We start from the raw sequence: 14,991 nt of genomic DNA, 5'->3' as shown, positions 1-14,991 counted from the left end.
GTGATACAGTACCTTACTCATTGAGCTACACCGCTCTCAGAAATGTATCATTTGCTATACAAAATTATTGTTTTTGATATTGTGTATATATGGGCTGAAAATTTGTTTTAAAATATTCGAATACTTTATATGTATGTTTGAGTTTATAAATATCATATCATAATACTGCGGAGGGGAGCGTTATAATTTCAGTCTGCCCAGGGCTGGCTAAACCTAATGCTGAACATGAAACAGCTTCACCCTTCAAGCAAAAAAATATAAATAAAAAAAATGTTTGTGTCTAGATTTTCAACAGATATAAAGTCCACTTATAATATATATTTTTTTTAAATGCCTGAAGCTTTGTCGAAACAATGAGGTTTAATGTAGGCTAGAAAGATAACTGGAAAGGTTCATTATTGTCTCTTAAACTTCTATGAATGCCACAGTAGTTGACAAAAGGCCACATGGGAGTCCTGAAAACAGGTGGATAGATAGAACAAAAGAAACCGCAGGTATTCGAAAACAACAGCACGTGATATTTAGAGCTGGGACATGATGGCAATGGCAAAAATATTATCAATAAAAACCGATAAGCAAATAATGTAAAATAAAATAATCAATAATCATAAAGGATTACTAAATGATAATAGAGTTGTAAATCATCTCTTTCCTAATAAATATGCCTTAAAAATCTTTCTTGTTTTTTTTACAATTTCCATGAAAAGTCTTAACTTTTTTTAAAAATTAAGTTGGTAGACATTAACAAAAACCATCATCACTCAACAGTCTAGAACTAGTTCGCTAATTAAATCGCTGAAAATGGCAATATTTTGTGGTATATAGTTTTTTTTTTGCTACATATTTTAATTTTCAAAAGCTCATTATTTATTTTTATAAAAAAAGACAATTACGTATTATCAAAAAATGAAAAAGTAACACTTTTTACGAACTTTATAAATTTTTATGTTATTGCAGACTATTTTTTCCCCTAGAAATATGTAAAATGTCTTTCTACTACTTTTCATATTTATCCTCCCAACGAATCCCTTTCACGTCTCTTTCTGGTCATTACAATTAAAACAAATATAAATGGATGGATAACGAGATTTAAATACGTAAACATAATTATTTTTGTAAAGTCATGTTCAATAATTAAATTTATTGGTATTGTTGAGATTTATTGGTAATATATTCCAAGAGTTATAATTTTCAAATTGTTTATTTTAAATTAAAATAAGTGCTATACTGTTTGCTTCTGTTATCAGTTAATGGGTGAATTCTCTATATATATTTACTTTTCAACCTTTTCCATTTACAATTTTTTAAAAATACTTTTATTATTACTTTTTATATTTCATATGGTATTCCTAATAACAGTGGAATCGCAGTACAAAAAACTCTAAAGATTGTGAAGAATGCAAGTTAATCGAGGGATTGGTTATGAATGGCTAAAATTCATTATATTGACTTTCGGATGGCTAAACATATGTTTTATTCAGGTTCAAACATTTATTTATTGCCTTTGATATAACTAATTCAACATCATTAAAACGATTGATATAAGTGGCATGAAAAATACCTCGTAATTGATATATATATATATACAGTGTGTAAATACCATACATGACTTTTACCACTCAGTCACTGACTTAATGACCATTGTATCTCAAAAACGATAGTGCTTATGGAGTTGAAATTATTAACGGTGATCCTCTTATGTTTTAGATATGTATTAAGGCTGGGTTAATAAAAAAATCGGACTCTAAATGGTTTTAAAAACAATGTCTAAAACATAAAACAAAAAAGGTTTACGAATAATTCAAAACTATAAATCTCCACTCTTTAAAAAAAAAAAATAATGATCTTCAAAATAAAACAAGCATCATCTCGATATGATTTGATCCATGATTGTTTTAAAATATTCTGTGTCGGTTTCCATCGAAACCCATTTTATCTGAATCTCTTTACCTGTCTTAGTCTATCTTTAATTACTCACTTACTGACTTATTAATCACTGATTTTCAAAATGGACATTGTCTTGTGAAACTGTCGGTTGTTTATTATCTTTCATCTTTATATGTGCAGTAAGGCTGAATTCCCGAAAATTCTGACCGAGTGGTTTTAAAAAAATAGTTTTTCAAATAACTCGAAAACCAAAGCCAGCAGTCGTTCATAAAATAATTTGAATCTGTAAAACACCAAACTATCATTGGTGGACTATCAATCATAAATTGGACCAGTTCTAGTAAAAATAGAAATCCTTCTTATGTTTTTCTTTGAATATTAAAGAAAATTTATTAAATAAATCAAATGGTATCCTTTTTTTAGTCTTAACATTCTTAATATTCTATCAATAGTCCAACGTTTCGACCAATTCTGCCATCCTCAAGGACAATCTAAAAATTTAACAGCTTGTTATGTATTCATTTGTAACAATTTTAACAACAATATTATTATTAATAATATACCATACCTTAAATATAAATTCTTACCTCACATCAAAATTTAAAATTTTTTTACAGGCTATCCTGCCCAGGTCATTAATTTCAAGTCAAAATCACCCTATGAAAACATCAATTAATAGAGAATCATATTATTTATTAATAAGCTTATGTCTAGTTACCTTTTTTTTTTTTAACTTCATTAATTTTTAAAACTTAAAAAGGAAAACTAAGATTTTTAGATATGTTGATAATAAGACCAGGAAAGGATATAATAACAGAATGAACAAAGAAAGTAACAAATAGTAATTTGATATTGTATTACTATTCTTGCCATCCATTTCAAATGAAATTCAATGTAATTAATAATTATGTAAACAAGGCTATAAGAATAACGGATGCTAGTAGGCTGAAAAGAGTAAAAAGTATGATATTTAAAATATTTCTGCAAATTTTTTACCCCAAAAAATTTATTTACTTAATTTGGGATATAAACCTTAAAAATTCTAAAGATAGGATTGAAAATAAAATAACAAAAAATAAAGCAATTAATAAATAATATTATGGTTTCAACTACATAAAAGGTTTATCAGAAGATATCCAGAGGTCATTTAAAGATTATGGTGTTGATGAATATTCATTGTATTATAGACCTAACAATAAAATTCAGAATTATTATAACAATTTAAACGACAAAATTAAAATAAAAAGTCAATCGGGATTGATATATAAAATTCCGTGTTTAAATTTTCCAGCCATCTATATAGGTAAAACAAAGCAATTTTTGGGGAATAGAATATATTAACACAAAAATGATACAAGAAAAAAGAGCACAAGTGCACTATGCAGCTAAAAACCAACACATTTTTGATTTTGGTAACACCATAATTTTACATAAAGAAAATAATGTGTTAAAATATTTGAGTCAATTTATATATCAGAGAACATCAATTATACAGTAAATTTTAAAAAGACATACAAGGAATTTGAACCAACATTAAGCAGAGATTTAAGTAAAATAAATTTATGAAATATATCGGAAAAATTGTCGTTACTATTTAAAATTAATTTTAATAATTGAAATAAATAAAAATTGAGACTAAAATGCAATTTGAATTAAATTAATAACAAGCCTGACCTGAGTGTGTGGAAGATTATATATAGTTTGTTTATCTAATTGTTGATAGCATAGTTTAATCTAAAATTAATCAATTTTTAAAAAATAGGTAACTAGACTTAGGCTTAGGTAATCTCATTAATAATTAATATGAATCTCTATTAATTGATTTTCATATGGTGATTTTGACTTGTAATTAATAATCTGGGCATAATAGCCTGTAAAACAATTTTACATTTTGATGTGAGGTGAGAAATTATATTTAAGGTATGGTATATTGTTAATAATAATGTTGTTTTTAATATTGTTACAAATAAATACATAACAAGCTGTTAAATTTTTAGATTGTCCTTGAAGATGGCAGAATTGGCCGAAACGTTGGACAATTGACATAGTAAACAGTGTTGAGACTTAACCAGGATACCATTTCATTTATTTAATAAATAAATACCAGTCTCAAGAAAATGAATAAATTATATATAAAAGAACATAATTCCACTCACTAAATGATTTATTGGTCACTTTGTCTCAAAAAAAGTCAACAAGCTGAACTTGTTCATAGTGGTTCTACTATCAAGTTATGAAATAAATTTGGATTTAAAAAATTTGGGCTTTAGGTGGTTTAATAAATAGTGGTTTCAGTGCGTTGCCCTGATTTTAAAAAAATATCATTTCTATAACATAGATGGAAAATGTGATTAAAATAGTTCTTTGACGATCCTTCCTACTAATTGTAGTAGATTAGTATTTTTAATTTGTAAAGTATTATTTTTAAATCATGTTAAGTTATTTACAAACAGAAAATCAAGTAAAATTTACGTTAACATAGGAAATATTCTCTTGCCTTAACACTTAATGCTATTTCCTTTCGTCAGTATCCTACATACAATACACAATGCATTTCAAATATGAACGGAACTTATTGTACAAACATGTATTGTATCAAGGTAAGCAATATTTTCTATTTTTTGTATCAAAGTTTGTTTCTCATTGAATCCTATCTGCTAGTTCAAGGGTATTTGAGAATTGTTAAATGAAGGAATTCGTTATATCTAGGTCCCGCTGTATAAAGGTGCAGAAAGTGATAATTTTGCGGGAAAACTAGATTAGAAAAGACCTCAGAGATTATAGACGCAATCAATAACTACAGATCTCAATAGGAAATCTATCTTGCTAGCTTGGGAGAGGAGTTATACAAGGACTACCTATGTAACCGGGCCAAGATGGACTTCTTTATCGGGTCTGTATCATTTCCGCATATAGTCTTCCCTTCTTCCTTAACCTACATTTCCTAATCGGTTATTCGTTGCCTTATTATTTCTTTTGCTGCATTTTTGTGGTAAAGATGCTACAATATTCGTATTTATTATCATCTCTCTCCTTTCAGTTGGCCACTTTCGTTCTCAATACGTGATTCCATGATTGGTAAACGGCGAATTCTTCATCTTTAGTGTTTCCTAATTTATTTGATTTGATTTTGAAATAGCTTTATTTGTTGAAAATTAATTTAAAAGTCTGCTTCTGTTTCTTTTCCAACTCATATTCTACTTTGTTCCTGTTGGCCATTCTCTGTTCAGTCATGTTCAAATGTCAATAGGAAGAAAATTTAATTCATTTCTCATGCCTACCCCAAAGCATGATTGCATTTCACTTATCCTTTGTCCAAAATAATGCATATAATGGAGATATAATTTGATTTGAACTATGACTAAGAGGATGCTCCTTAAACAGGACTGAGATGAAGACAATTTTGAACAAATGCTTTTTCTGTGGCTAAACCTTAACGCTCTATTTTTGTCTCCCCCCCCCCAATAATGAACCTTTCTCATCGACCAAGAAAAAAGAAGACAAAATTAATGCCACTAAATTTTAAGCTTTATATAGCTATATGTATTTATTACTTTTTATATTAGTTATTTTTAAATTTTTATAACTTTTTGTGATAACCACGTATTTATTTATTACTTTAATTTAAATGTATTTATGCATGAATATTAGGTTTCTTTTTTTAAAAGTTTTAATCACATAGAATTGTGCAAGACCCTTTTTTTATATATGTATATATTTAGCATTTTTACTATTTATTATATTAAGAAAGAATTATATTTAGATATATAGCTTAGTAACAGAAGAAAACAAAATTAATAATTTTATAAAAGATAGAAATAAAAAGTAAAAAATATGACAAAAAAATATTCAATTTAGAAACATAAAAATATTAAAGAACTGAAACAATTAAAAAAAAATCGTTTTTTAATTGGATATTTAATTAGAACCCTTCATTTAAATTACCTCTTTCCAAAGGAACTAACGAATTTAAGTACGCTAGAGAACTGGAAGAGATAACCAACTCAACTTCAGAAACAAAAGCAACTTTATTGACCATAATTATTACTAGGTTTCATTACTAAATTCTCTGAAGTTTCAAAAAACAAGAAAAAGGTTCTTGAACAGCGTGTATATGAACCGCAGAATCCTAAATCTTCAAGTCCATATATTTTTTTTTCTTTAAGAGTATGTATCCAGTATTGAATGATTATGAGGTGAAAACATTTCTTCGAAAAATAGTTAAATGATATGTGGTCCCTGTATTTGTACAAGCAGTATGTAATGATTCACTAAGATAGTACAAGCTGAGGATTGTATGCACTTTTGATCTTTATGCCAAATATGTTTCCCCCTCGATTTTCATTCTGCCATATCGTATAGATTACTGATGACGATACTTTCACTGTTTCCCCTCGGATGCCGTAGAAGGACCAGTCACGCACAATTTACGCAATGCTCGAATAAGGCGGAACAACAACGTAACGACCCAGGGACAACGGTTGACATGCTCCCATAACATCACATGGCCCGGATAACATCACGGTCGCTTCTCGATATTCAAACCAACATTATCAAAATACCTCTAATTGTAAATTTAATTTTGTTTATCTAATTTCCTCGTATCTTGTACAAACTTTCACAAGATTTAGCCTGATATATAACCTTAGTATTTTTTATGGTATGGTGGGAACAAATTTGGCTAATTATTCCCATGAATTGATACTTAAAAACCTAAAAAACTGAAAAACAATGTCTCCGTATTACAAAAACCTGTGTGTTTATAAAAACAAAGTAATAGAGCCATTTTTATAGACAATTTTATGTACTCAGTTTTGTATACAACTCATTTCACCAAATGTAAGGTAAGACCTGATAAAACCCACGATTTTCACCACATCTATCTTCCTCTCCATTCTAAACGGGATGCGCAAACTTGAGGGACGCTCTTAATGTACTAATGAAGGTATTGGTAAGTGGTGGGGGAAGTAGCCTAGTGATCCTTTTTGCAACCTCTAGCGTCTACTTTTAAGTCTGTCGCCGCGCACTAACCAAGGTGATAACATTAACTGCTCCAGGTGGGAATCGAACCCAAAACGTTCCGAACCGAGCGCTCTGGGACCCACGCCCCAACATACACGGCCGTCGCATCCCTTGCTCTGATGTTACTAAACAATTAACAACAGGCCACTGTTTTTTTTATGTTTTGTTTTTCAGTGTTAAGTGTCTAATTGACTAGACTAATATTTGTTTTCTACATATCTCAGATTGTATAGAAAAAAAGGTTTCATACCAATATGTAGCCTGTGTTTCATCAAACCCATTATTTTTCGAGATAAAAAACTAACTAATGAATTATGTTTTTCAAGTAAATGCCGATAGATTGAGTTTTTTTTAAATAAAAAAGTAATTTAAAATTTTATTTATTACTCCCTCATTGTTTTATGATTGTGGCGATTGGGATTTTACATTTTTTTAAAAAAAATATGTCCTAATTTTCTTTTCTTAATATATCCATCCACTCCTGGGGGACAATATAATAACAACTAATTTTAAACATTGAATCAGCAACTTCTGAAATCAAATACTGTCGGCTAAAGATCGAGTACTAAAATTATCTAAAAATTCATTCGAAATTTATATAATTTTAATTAAAAATATGATTTTAAAATCTAGCTTATATCTCTCCACCATTAGTCTGTTGAGGAAGTGTTGGATTATTTATTATTATTGTGTATGTTTTGTTTTTATTTTCCTGTATCCATAAAAAATTATGTTTAGAAATGAGTTAGATCGTTCATTTCAGGGAGTAAATAAGAACCGTTTACTCACTTTAGTGAGCTAAGGCTATTTTCTTCACACACTAAAGTAATATACCTCATATGAATGGATTCACACTGCTCTATATAGTCAGAAATTATTATTAAGAAAGATTAATCTTGAAATAAACTGCTTCGGACAGTTCAAACAGTATAATAAGTTACTTTTAACAATACCGTTTTTTTTCTTAGTTAATGAAAAATAACTTATCTTCCTAATTATAATATTTTCTTATTAATCACTCTTATCAATATTAACTCCTAACTTTCCAAAATATAAAAAAAAATATTAGACCCGAAATGTTTAATGATATCTTTCTCTTCTTTTAAATTATCTTATGTGTATATTCTTACCAAAACATTTTTTGAATGCTTAATAATCAAAATTCCTTTTTTTTAATTACTGAAATAAAATTTTAATGATTCTCAAGTGGGTTGGTCCTATAGGTTCCTATAGGTTGGTCCTTGGAACAACTAGTGTCATTACGAAGAGTTACCTCACCTGAACTTAGATTTGGAATTTAAATGAGTTTTGAATTTGCAATGGGATATTATTTTCGCTTAAAAATAAAGTGTAACTAATCGCCGTAAATTACAGGTTTTGAAAGTAGTCCATGACTCATGGTTAGGAAATCAAGTTTTAAAACTTTTAAAATATTGATATTCTTTTAATGGAAATCTCTGGTTTTGGCCCATTTTTCAATCCCTTCATTTAGTTTTTTATCCCATTCACTTCAACGTTTCTAATGCTATAAAACTTAAATATATCTTGAAGATTTTTAAAAGTTTATAATTTAATACTTCGCTTAATTTCTAAATTATTAGAATTATTGTCATCGTATTTAAATTTATTCTATTTAAAATTATCTGGGAATAATTTTATAGCGCAAAATTATTCATATTAATGGTATGTATGATATTGTGTGAGAAGAGATGAATTGTCAATTGGCAGTACTCGAAGACGTGTAGGACGTAATAATTAGCCGATTATAAGGAAAAGAAAGTGGCGAAACAAAAGACAATAAGGAATAAGCAACCGTTTATGTAACGACTTTATGGTTCAGATCCTGTCTTCGTCCCTCTTCTTTGTAGCTCTGAAATTTTTTTATTTATTTTTTTTTGGAAAAGATTCTCTACATATTTCATTAAATATATAATGAGATATTTTAGATAACATTTTACGTTACGAGTTTGACAAATATCTTTCGGTTTTTTTTTTTAATAAAAAATACAAACAACTTAATAATAATAAAAGGTGGTTTTACATGGTTCATGTTCTTATCAACTCAAAAATCGTAATGAGCTAAAGCTTATTATGTACAACATTTTTTAATTTTTAATGCTTAATAATTAAAATTACCAACTGAATTACTGAACCAATATTTTTATGATATTCTTGAAATAACATTTCCTGACCTATTAAATCTATCCCCTGGATGTAACCAGTGCCAAAAATGTCCTGAGTTATTTGCAGATATTCAGAGACTCCATAAAATGTTAATTACATCTAAAGAGATCTTTTTGAATCCATCATAAGTATGATTTAGTGTGGCTTACTGCGACAACTACCTGTAGCTATGTTTCAAAGAGCATCAATAAGCGTGCTTTTCACGAAGGAGATATCAAAATATCTCAATTCAACTAGTGTCTGAAGAACGCATAGAACAAACTACCAAAAGGCTAATCCAGATCATATGCACTTAGGAAGGATTTCGTCATCATGTAGTACAATAAATAAAACATCACAGTATTTTCTGAGATCTTTTTCTTTCTTACAGTATATAATACATTCATATATTACTGGAAATGTGTTTTCAAACTGAAAAAAATATTTTCCTATTATCTCCAGTTAATTATCAATTTGTTTCATATTCATATTTATCCATTTTTAACTACTTAAAAAATATTAAATGATTAATTGCTTTAAATAAAAAAAATAAAAGGTACCTTAGAAGAAGAAATCGTCATTTAATCTCTACTAGACTTCAATGTGGTTAAGACCTATTTGATACTAAATATCGCTTATTTTACATTAACTTAGCGATTTTAATTATAATTCTGCCCAGATCAATTATACCAGTCCACAAATTACCCTAATTAGTCAATTGTTCACATTAAATTAAAAATTAAAATTATTTATCACAACATTTGTTTTGAGACTAAAATGGTTATTTTATTTATTTAAACAAAATAATTTTAGTTTCAAAGGAATATGTGTTCACACATCATTCCTATATTTCATCACGCACGGACAACTAATTGGTCCTTAAAACGAGTTCGGTTAAAAACTATTTGATACTAAATATCACTTATTTTACATTAAATTTACGACTTTAATTATAATCATTAGTACTATATCGAAGACAATCATAAAAATGAGTAAAATCGATTATATAAAGTGGCACTATTGCCTGGTAGATTTTGACAAAAAAAGTTTCTGGATCATACCAAGCATTTGTCTGCTAGACTTGATTATTTAATCTCAGTGATCCTTAAAATGAGTATATCTGTCGAAAACTCAAATTCGAAATTATTCACTATAGCAAAACGTTCCCTTATTATATATTCCATTCATGGGTAAATGAAAACTGTTTTTTTATAGTTAATTCATTTAATATAGAACTTCTAATATATCTAGAGAAGGATTTATTTATTAATAATACTCATACATAGATGGTCGCAAATAAACAAGTACACTAATTAATGATATAATTAATTTTGTTAATTAGATTAATAATTCCAAATCCTTTATTAGTTTTATCTTGACTGCTTTGGAAATGTTACTGATTCAGCTCGATTTAATCTCCAAATAGGTCTCGCTACACCTTCTTTCACAACGACGAAAGGGGTTTTAAGAAATATTGTCGACTTATTTGTACGACCATGCTACTCGAATTGAAACGACTAACTTCTACAAATATGGTGTCTTTATCTGTTGAGTAGAAACTTAGTGTGGCGAACTAGTGATATACCGTGAGATAATTGACTATTCTGCAACATATGAGTAAAGATGGGATTTTTATGTGATACGAAAGTCAAAATATGTGTTTATTTTTACATAAATATATAATAAAAAGATAAAAACATTCAGAATATTTAATGAGTGAAAATCCAAAATAAAGAAATACAATTTTAAAAAGCCTGAAAATTAACTAAATACAACCAATAATTTGTTGAAATCAGGTTGTACAAAAAAGAAAAAAATTGATGTTTACTATGAATCTCCATCCTCTTCATTAAATAAAAAAATCACCATCTTCCTCAGCAATAAGTTTGTAATACATCTTTATTTTTTCAAAATAAATTGCCGACTATCCTGTAGACTTGAATCGATGGAACAAAGAAGACGTGTCATCAGACGTTATTGTTATATATAATACTGGTAAGCAATAAAATCCCTTGAACTAAGGTCAGCGAACTTCATGTTTTCTTGTCCAACATAGATATAACTATATATTTTGTATCGGTGAGCGCAGGGTTTTTGTTTAAAACATCGTATAATTTTCTCTGATAAAATCCTGCTAACAATTTTTTTAAAATCGTTTCATCTGGAATCTTTTTTCCAAAAATAAAAGACCAGAATTTCTATCTTTTTTTTTGAAAGATAGAACACACATATTTAAACTTGCAACAGATTTCATTTTTTTTTTATACGGTGTTAAATTATTGATGTAAAAGTTATTTAAGTTCAACATCCTCGTCTTTGTTATTTATTTATTTTTTTCACAACACAAATAACGTAAACTCCATTCACATTATTAAACGGTTCCTCCACGAATTCTTGTGTATTGCGCCACTTGTGATTTTACACTATTTTTGGTATCTGGAATGAAATATTTCAAAACTTTAAATTTTATAAAATTGAAAATAGGCAATTGAGGAATGGAGAAGATAATTTATGTTTTTTTAAAATATTTAAACATTCCTTTATATAATATATTTCGGTACAAATATCTATAACACTAATAATTTTGTGAGAAGTATCTCAAAAATCTGATGAGAGAAAACTCGTAAAAAATGCAAATAACGTAAAGAAGAACGATATGAGTAATAAAATGTTAACATCAGACCCACGACGTGGAAGAGCTGCCAGGAAGATAATGACCTATGTCCAGCCGGACTTTCTCTAGGTCCTGCTTGGTCTTCTGTGAACGTGCTTCGGAGTTTCACTGAAGACATCGTGGACGCCCACTTCCTGGGTGTTCAAAAGGTTGATTTAATCAAAATCTTGGACCCAGATTTTATCATTCTAGATATCATCTTTCCACGTAGTTGTTTACCCATTCGATGCTGATGGCAAACTCCAGAAAGGATTCATAGTAACTGATATGAACTGAGAGAAATGGATTTGAATTTTAAATACCGATACCAAATTGACTAATAAAACTCTATGTATATGTATTAATCAGACTTCATCTGACAACATATTGAAGGGGTTCGATCTTCTCCAATTATGGTTCCTCAAACGTTTTCTAATACTATATTTCTTGTTTTTATGGAGTGGTCAATGTTTTCTTACACAGTTGATAGATTGTTTAAGCATACAGATGGAGAGTTGGAACTTTCTGCAGTACATGGAGTAATACTTCTACTTCTTTTACGCCATCCTGTAGAGCCATATTTGCGTAGAAAAGCTAAACCTTGAAAAGTCTAACCAGGAATATGGACGGTTACTTGTCATGGTCCTGGTTAGGCCGAGATTTTCAATTCCCCTCCTGCACAAACGGTCCACGTATTCTATTTCGAGTTTTTAGAGTTATGCTACCGATTGAGGCGTAGTTCACAGCCTTCAGTGGATCTCTGTATCTCTCTATCATGACGACATGACCAAACCGCTTCAACTATTGAGCCTCTAGGACCTCCTTTATTGATAGGACTTCTAGTTCACCCATATTATTTAACGTGAATAGAATCCTCTTCTTATTCTCTCCACACTCTTTCTGAGAAACCCTATCGCTCCAGCTGTCACTCAACTTTCCTGCATTAGCGTTTATATCTAGCTTTAAGCTCCATAACTTGTCAACAGTTAAAATTTATACCGGCAAGTATACTGACTTAAAGATGAAGAGTTTTTCGTTACTACTTCACACTTTCCTATCACTTGCAAATAGCAGATCAGCTAGTACCATACTGCTAATAGTAGACCAGATATCCCTTACTTATCCTGTACAGGATTCCTGAATCCAAATAAACAAATAGCCTCAAAATTTGTCAGAACGAAAATTAATGACTCAGAAAATTTAAGAATTGGTTCCATTCTGATAAATGTGGTTCAATTAACAATTCACCATATTTAAATGGTGTGCCAATTCAATAAAATATTTTAAAAAGTTTTCCATTTTTGTTTTAATATTGCAAATTAATTATTTCATAAAACCTTAGCTACTGTCGGAGAAAAGTAACCGTTATTTTGGCAGTGTATACATTGACATCAGAACTATTATTTCATCAATTTGAGATTTGTGAAAGGTAAATCGACAATTTTCCACAACTATACTTCACATATCCCTATAAATATAAATAATACGTATTCTTTGATAATCGTCAACTGGTTACTAATCAGTCACCAATCTAATATCAAATCTCTTATTTCTTTTCAGTAATTTCCTATTATCAATCATAATAATAGTATTGGGTGCTTTAGCACGCAATACTATTATCAATCATAATAATAATAGTTGTTACCTTATTTTATTTATTAAAATAGGAAAAAAAAATATCCTTTCCTCACTGAAAATTTAGTAAAAGATTACTCTCACTGACCAACATATATTTAACTGATTGTGTCAACGATGATATTTTAATATTAATTTTTCCTCCTTTTTAGTACAGTTCAAAGTCTAATAGGAAAAAATTGTGAAAACAACAACACAACTTCATATTTCTGATTGTTACTCGACGTTGGAAATAGCGACAGAAGTACTTTCCGTTGACTAATTTCTATATTAATTTCAAGCTAATTTCCGTCATTCCTTCAAGATAAAATCGGACGTCATAGGAAAATAAAATGATTGCGGATTGCACATTCATTTTATTAACTAGTATTTCGCAGTTATTGTGATCGCTTTTCAACCATCTCGGTAGGCATAGTCAGGTTGTGCTCGGAGAAAATATTTGATCTCGTCTATAATGTGCTCACATTTTAACGATAATTTTACAGGTAACTTTTTGTAATACTATAATTTATGTGTAATAAGTTCAAAATCTAGAATTACACACTATATTATTTCTGTTTTAATTTATTTTTCCTGTACGAAAGCTTACTCTATTGTGTTTTTGATTTGAGATCTATTAGGTAGATAACGAATAGTAATAAAAACTTGAAATAAATAGTACTTAATAATTTAATAAGGTGAAATTGTAAATATTTAAAATTATAAATAAGACGATTAGCTTCAAAACCGGCTGAAGTCATTGTCAAATATTTTATATGAGATATTAAATCATATTTTCATTATATTTGATTCAGGCTGTTGGCCAATCATTTTTTTTTTAAAGGCAATGATCTATGCCTATACTTACTGATGTTAAATCCTAATAACATTATTTTCTATGTTTGACATTAGTAAATGATATAACAGCAATAAACCATTGGGTTTGAATCCATTTCTGTATTGGATTAGGATGCCTCATCAATATGACTTTGCTAGGTTATGTATTGCATTGAGGATATAGGAAAAATAAAATGATAATATTTTGTGAGATGCACCGCTTTTGGAACTAATCGTGACAAATATTCACTGAACATTTCAGAGTGATGCTTATTAAGTATTCCTAACAGCATTTATTTGCTATAATTAATTGATTAAGCGGGCCGGGTTAATGTAAAGGGTACATTTTTTATTTTATTTTTTTTTTAACAATTGATTATGGGAAGGGGTATAGTCTCACACAAAAGACACCCATAACTATATACGACGTTATGAAAAAAATAAATAGATAAAAATAAAAATTCCTAATAAAAGAGAAAAGTAACATTAATAACAAAAACAATGACATTTATGGATTTAACCAAATAAATCATTGACTTCAAATAGGAAACAAGTTAATTTAAGAAAAAAAAAAAAAAATTAAAATAAAATAAAATTTTAGAATTACAATAACAAAAGGGATAAATATAGAAATTATAACAGGGTGTCCTGCAGCAGCCTCGGCTTTAGTCTTCGGTTTGTGGTTGGGTTTCCCAAGTTGTAGGTCACTGCTGCTTAAACTTTTGGTAAGTGGGAGTGGAACTTCATGAACTTTTTTTTTTTATGTAATTCAATTTTGACTCCATTTATATTCACGATGCAATTGGCTATATATA

The 14,991-nt window shown here is 28.9% G+C and overlaps 1 protein-coding gene across 4 annotated transcripts in view; it reads left to right on the top strand.

Annotated features, from left to right (window-relative positions):
* Positions 1 to 14,991, top strand: part of LOC106684932 (SH2 domain-containing protein 4B) — a 183,999-nt gene that overhangs the window by 118,966 nt on the left and 50,042 nt on the right. Inside the window, exon 1 of one of the 4 annotated variants that reach the window (XM_014427310.3) lies at positions 13,721 to 13,845. The exons of the other annotated variants lie outside the window; for them this stretch is intronic. Within the exon in view, the coding sequence (XP_014282796.1) occupies positions 13,815 to 13,845 (31 nt within the window). The 5' untranslated portion in view covers positions 13,721 to 13,814. Of the gene's footprint in view, positions 1 to 13,720; positions 13,846 to 14,991 lie in introns of those variants that run through there. 4 annotated transcript variants of the gene reach the window in all.

Source organism: Halyomorpha halys, unplaced genomic scaffold (assembly GCF_000696795.3).
Source record: "Halyomorpha halys isolate HHAL.00 unplaced genomic scaffold, Hhal_1.1 Scaffold629.1, whole genome shotgun sequence".
Taxonomy (NCBI): Eukaryota; Metazoa; Arthropoda; class Insecta; order Hemiptera; family Pentatomidae; genus Halyomorpha; species Halyomorpha halys.
This window is presented reverse-complemented; position numbering and strand designations above follow the sequence as displayed.